Consider the following 6000-nt stretch of genomic DNA (forward strand, 5'->3'; position numbering starts at 1 on the left):
AGAAAACATGTCTAACAGTTCTACAGTGCTTTCATATACAGTCAACTTAAATCGATTTGTAAGGATCCCCCCAACTTTGTGAGTCAATGAAGCAAGTGATAGAGTTCCATTTTCCCCATGGGAAAGCAGATACTCAGAAATATTAAAAGTAATTTGCCCAAGGTCAGAACTAGGAAGAGGGAGAAAAAATGGAACTTGGGACTAAATGCTCTTTCCATCACACTTTTTTTTGAACGAGTAACCATTCCATGAGTAGAGTCCAAAACAATCACAATGAGGTCAAAAAAACAGAAGTACATTCCGCCAATGTTTTAAACCTAACTTCGTAGATGAAAGGACATGAACCTCATATACAGTTAAAATCTCATACATGACAAATTGGGAAGCATAGCCAATAAATGAGAACCAACAATAGATTAGGTATGTATTTAAACTATTTCCTCTTATGAGTACCAGCAGTCTTAATAAGAATCTAAGGGAAATACCACATGAGAATAAAACATCTAACAGCAGTAAAGGCTGCCTAATATGTCAACTTGGTCATTATTGTGTATAGAAAAAAAGGTAAATCAATCAATCAATCCCCAAAACTTACCGGAGTCAGCCTTGCCACTTCTGGATGCTCTACATAAAAATTCTTCTCAAACTTGGGGAGCTCACTCAAATCCCACTTCTTTTTACGTAAACGCTCCCCAGGATTACCAAATTTCTTCGGAGGAAGGCCACCGCCACCTCTTGCACCAAATCTAGAAACATCAAAATTTTTACGTTTTTTAGTATTAAAAAAGCAATATACCTTAGGTGGCATATAAACAAGCAAAAGATTTTCTTGTGAAACAGTAATTTTTTAAAATTCTTTTTCAAAGGTATGGAGAAAAAGTTTGTAGAACTTCCTTTACTATCCCATGATATCGTTACAGGTATGATTACAATAGGTGAAAAATTAAAAACTCCCATGCTTAGAAAAATATAGGAATTACAACACAGATTCTAGAATCACTGAAAAGGTTTGAATTTTGATTCTGCCTCTTATGGTATGATTTTGAACAATTTAACTTCTCTGTACTCCAGTTTCTTATGCAGACATAATACTACCACTTACTTCAGAGACTAAGATGAAGCGCTTAAGAAAGTACCTGGCATAGTAAGCACTCAGTACAAATTAGCATAACTATATTCACTCAACAGTTACTGTACCAGGTACTGTTTTAAGTGGTCCTGGAGATATTAAATTGAATAAAACAGAAGTCTATTCCTGTGTAATACTCAGACATGTAGGCAAGGCAAGACATTAGTTTAAGTTTAAATTAAAGGCAACATTGTGGACAAGCAAGAAAAAAAAGACTACAAGCCAAGTTGCCCCATACTTGAAGTTTCTTGAACCTTTTATCTATAACTGTGGTAAGCACTCCTATTGTCTGCTAATCTAAGGAAAACTACTAGGGCCCCTCTAAGACTAGTAGGCTACTCTCCACCTTTAGTTTATGCTAATGAATAGCCAGAACTGATTTATGACCTCTTCTTCCTCTTCATCTCCACGTTTACTTTCTCCTTTTTGTTCCAGGGAAACAGATTAACTATAAACAAAAAAATACCAGTAAATCTTATTTAAGGTTTTACTTATTTTAAGTTCATTCTTTTTAGTAATCTATAACGAAATGTGGGGTTCAAACTCACGACCCCAAGATCAAGAGTCACATGCTCCACTGAGCCGGCCAGGCACCCCTTATTTAAGGTTTAAAAAACTCAAACAGATTTAAAGCCAATCTTTATTTAACATTCCTAACAGACAAGTTCAACTGGAATACAAATGACCACTAGCCGAACTTGCAATGTTCTCACTATTCCTAAAAGATGGTCCTCATTTCTGTATTTCAACCTATTAAAGTATGGGGCATTGTTCTGTATACAAGTAGTATACACTTACACTATGTTTTCATTCCGTTTCCTTACTCCTGAATTTGAATTCCCTTTTCCACTCTAACCCACTCATAACATCATCTTGCAGATGGTTCCACTTTATAATTGACAGCCAGTAGCTGTATTACTTTAAAGGGCCTCAACTTCCTGTAACTCAAAGTGTTCTAAAACTTACTCAACTAGACTTTCTCTTAATACAAACATACAAAGATGGATGGTGGGAAATTTTCTTGGGACCAGAGTATCTACACTCAATAGGTAGAACTTGATGGATTCCATTTATACTACTGAACTGGTAAGAGAAATCAGGAATCAAAACAGAAGCAAAGATAAATATATGTATATATATATATATATACACATACATATACATATATTGAAGATACAGTATCAATGACTTCTTCAAGTTGCCTTCAGGCCCAAAGCTCAATATTGAATAATCAAAGACCACTTGGATGAACCCCCCTTACAAATGAAGCAACTATCACAGATCTAAATAATAGGTAAGCTAAGTCTTTAGATTTTCAGGCTTACAAAGAATTGTAATACCAATTTTTAGAGACTGTCAGCCTACTTTATAATTTATGTGGTTCCTAGAAGGTGCTGTTTCATTCAATGGTGCTCCTGCATTCCAATGCTACCCAGACCTTAAACTAACGATCTACAAGAAAACTCTGGAAAGTAACGTTCCTTTTAAGGCGTATTCAAAGAAAGGAAGAGGTTTTTCCCATCTCCCTATTGTCTTGACTATTTATCCAAGACATATCATTCCAGACTACAGATATAATTTGAAACATGGAGTTCTTTAAAAATTTGCCATCTTCCACCTTTATAATTGAAGTTTACCTCAATATTCAAGTGTAGCCTCTTATAGAATTTTTTAGCACATTGCTGCCATCCTTCAAAGATGCACATATCCTAATCCCTGGCATACTATACTGTTCATTAAATATTTTGATTGCTTTGCAATAAATGCAGCTCTGAAGATATATATATATATATAACATGCAATATCATGCTAGTTTAAATGTACAAGGCACATCACTTTGGGATTTTACAAACACACATCCACTGATCTCACTTTCATTCCCTTTTCAAAATAATAATCCATTTCAGCTCTGTAACATTCCATTAAGAATGTTAAAAATTCAAATCATAAATGAAATTTCATGGTAAATGTAGAATTAGGACACAGACCTTATGAAAAAGTGTCATTTTGTTTGAAAAGAACAACAAAAAAAAATGTCATCTTATAGTCAATATGGGGTAAAGTATGGATCAGTAATTCACTTTTTCAAATACTTTTATTGTTAAACATATATATGGTTAAATTATTAAACCAAACACCCACAGCAAAGAAATAGAACATTATCAGTACCTTGGCAGCTCCCTGTGCCTATTTCAAGTTTACAAACCCCATAACGACCACCTCTGGTCATATGTAGCCTTATAGGTATTCTTTTACCACGACCTGCTTTTTCACTCTATGTTTGTGAGTCATCCATGCTGATGCACGGTTTTTCTTTTCACTGCTGTATTGTATTCTACTGTATGAATACCCACACTTTATCCAGACATATGAGCAGTCTCCAATATTGTCACGGACAGTGCTGGTATAAATACTTTTTATACATGAATGCTGGGGAACATGTACAAGGATTTCTTTAGGCTTTAGTGTCTGGGGTATAAAGCTTAAGATAAGAATTACTGGGTCATTTTCTACTAGGTAATGTCAAATTCTTTGTCTTAAGTGGTTGCGCTGAAATTCACTTCTAAATATAGCTGTACTGTGAAACACTAAGCAAACATTCCACTTCTAGCCCTCCAAATTAACACTAAGTTCAAATATTTTCCTTCCTAACAAGGCATAAACAAAGTAATCCCTTTTATTTTGTAATTCAAATGATAATAAGTGCTTGTGACTAGTCTGGGACTTCTGTATTTGAACCACAAAAGACAAAAAATGTTTGGAGAAAATATCATTAACAACACCCACTACAAAGAGACAATTCCACACAGTATCTCAATTCCGGAGAACAATGCACAAAGTAAAGGCAATTATTATGTCCATCTTCAGTTGAGAAAATAGGCTCACAAAGGTCCAAGATATTGCACAAGGTCACACATATATTAATAACTGGCGTTGCATTACTTTTTATCCAGATATAAGACGTTTATTACAAAAAAGTAACAGCACAAACGAAGATTACTCTGTTAAGCAACTTTTTCCTTTAACTGATGTTAAGATTTCAATCTCAGTATCTGGGAAGACTTCAGGTTTAATCTTGTTAACTCAACCGCGGCATTATCCCACCAAAAACTTTCTAGTCAGGCCGGGAAAACTAATACCCCAGTCCAACTGGAGAAGGAAAGAACGGAATATGGGGAGGAACCCTATAGTAACAATAAAACAAACCCTTCCCTCCTCAAATAATTTCATTTAGATGGCAAACAATTCCACTGCTTTACGGTCCAATGTGCCTCCTTCGAATTATCTGAGATACGGCCAAAGGGGATTTAAAGATCTATTTAAAACTAGAAATGAGCCTTTTGGTCTCTAGTTTTCCAGTTCCATTAAGAGCGATCTCTGGCGACAGATAACACAAGGGAAGCCATTTGGCGTCAAGATTTTCCCAGGCCGCACTCGGAGACCTCCTCCTCTTCTCAGCAAGAACATCCGTGTTTTACAGATGAGCGCTGAGGCCTGGAGATCAAATGACTTGCCCAAATCGGCCGGGCTCGAAAGCCGGGCGCCGAGGCGCCGCTCCCGCACTCCGCCACGACGGCGGTCCGCAAGGAGGGGCTGGGGCGTCGCCAGGCCGCCCCCCCCCCCGGTCACCCGTGATCCCGGGGCGCAGGCCCACCCGCAGGCCCGCGCACCAAACCGCTGTTATGTCCCAGGACGCCTTGCCTCCCGGAGGCGGGGGCGTCGCTCCCAGGACCGCAGTCCGCTCCAGGTCTCCCGCTCCGCCGCAGGCTGCGGTCTCCTCAGGAAACAACCTTCCCCCCTCCCCCCGGCCCACGCACACGCGAGGCCTTCCCTCTCCCCCTCCCCCCTTACCCTCCACGGTCACGATCCCGGTCCCGGTCCCCAAAGCCGCCTCCGCGCATGGTCCCAAACGGATAGATATCTGGGAGCGGGGCACGGATGGCCGGGCTTGGGAGGGCCTGCGGCTCCGGTCTGGTGACGACCGATGGCGGCGGCGCCTCCGCTGTTGGGGCGGCGGCAGGCTCGGCGCTCTCTCGCTCCGACGCGCTGTCTCCCGTCGCAGACGCCACCGTCGCCGCCTCTCTCGTCGGAGACGGGAGCAAAACACAGAGAATCGGGGTTATAAAAACAGTGGGTAGGTTTGGCTACGCTCAAACCCGGCAGTGCCGCGGTTTAGGCGTCTCCTTCCTTCCCAGCGGCTGCACAAAATGGCGGCCGGCGCTGAGACTGCTCCAGCTTAACGCTACGTACGTCGGAGACGATACGTAAACAGCGTCTTGGAATAGCCCGAGGGCTTGGCGGAGTACTAAGGGTATTCTTGGAAGCACTTTACGTCAGTTGCGCAGACGGGTACATTTTGCAGTCCGTAGAAGAAAAATAAAGTACGAAGCGGGCGTAGAGTTCTCGCGCCACCTGAACTAGAACGTGGGGTGGGGTGAGGGGAAGAGCCTCCGGCGCGACGTAACATTCTTTGCGTCGTTACCCGGCCCACTATTGCGAAGATGCGCAGTGTGCGTAACGCATTCTGTTTGGAGAATAGAGGATTTTGCCGGGTTCCGAACGCGAGACGAAACCCAGGCCTCCTTGTGCAAGTTGCTTTGCAGACACAAAAACTGTCCTCCATATTGCAGTCGTCAAGTGTCAGGGTCTTCAGGCGTCTCAAGCCCGGGCAGGTCTTCAGGGTCCCTGGTTGGCGCTCCTAGATGGCCCTGCCGGCTCCCTGGCCGCGCCAGCCCAGACCTGCCGTCACTGGCCGCGCGCCCCGGCGCCATTTTCTTTCGGTTGCCTCTCGCTGGGCTGTCGCCGGCAGCCATGATGGATGCTCCTTGTCCGTTCTTTCAGGAGGTGGCCGGTTGACGACGTCCCAGTTG

The 6000-nt window shown here is 42.2% G+C and overlaps 1 protein-coding gene across 3 annotated transcripts in view; it reads right to left on the reverse strand.

Moving 5' to 3' along the window:
- The window catches only part of DDX17 (DEAD-box helicase 17), a 22422-nt gene that overhangs the window by 14700 nt on the left and 1722 nt on the right, over positions 1-6000 (reverse strand). For 2 of the 3 annotated variants that reach the window (XM_040637538.1, XM_040637536.1), the window contains exons 1-2: positions 4982-5379; positions 596-746 (exon numbers count right to left, since the gene is read on the reverse strand). In XM_040637538.1, the coding sequence (XP_040493472.1) occupies positions 596-746; positions 4982-5031 (201 nt within the window). In that variant the 5' untranslated portion in view covers positions 5032-5379. Of the gene's footprint in view, positions 1-595; positions 747-4981; positions 5380-6000 lie in introns of those variants that run through there. The other variant, XM_040637537.1, reaches the window with a different exon arrangement.

Source organism: Ursus maritimus, unplaced genomic scaffold, assembly GCF_017311325.1.
Source record: "Ursus maritimus isolate PB19 unplaced genomic scaffold, ASM1731132v1 scaffold_21, whole genome shotgun sequence".
Taxonomy (NCBI): Eukaryota; Metazoa; Chordata; class Mammalia; order Carnivora; family Ursidae; genus Ursus; species Ursus maritimus.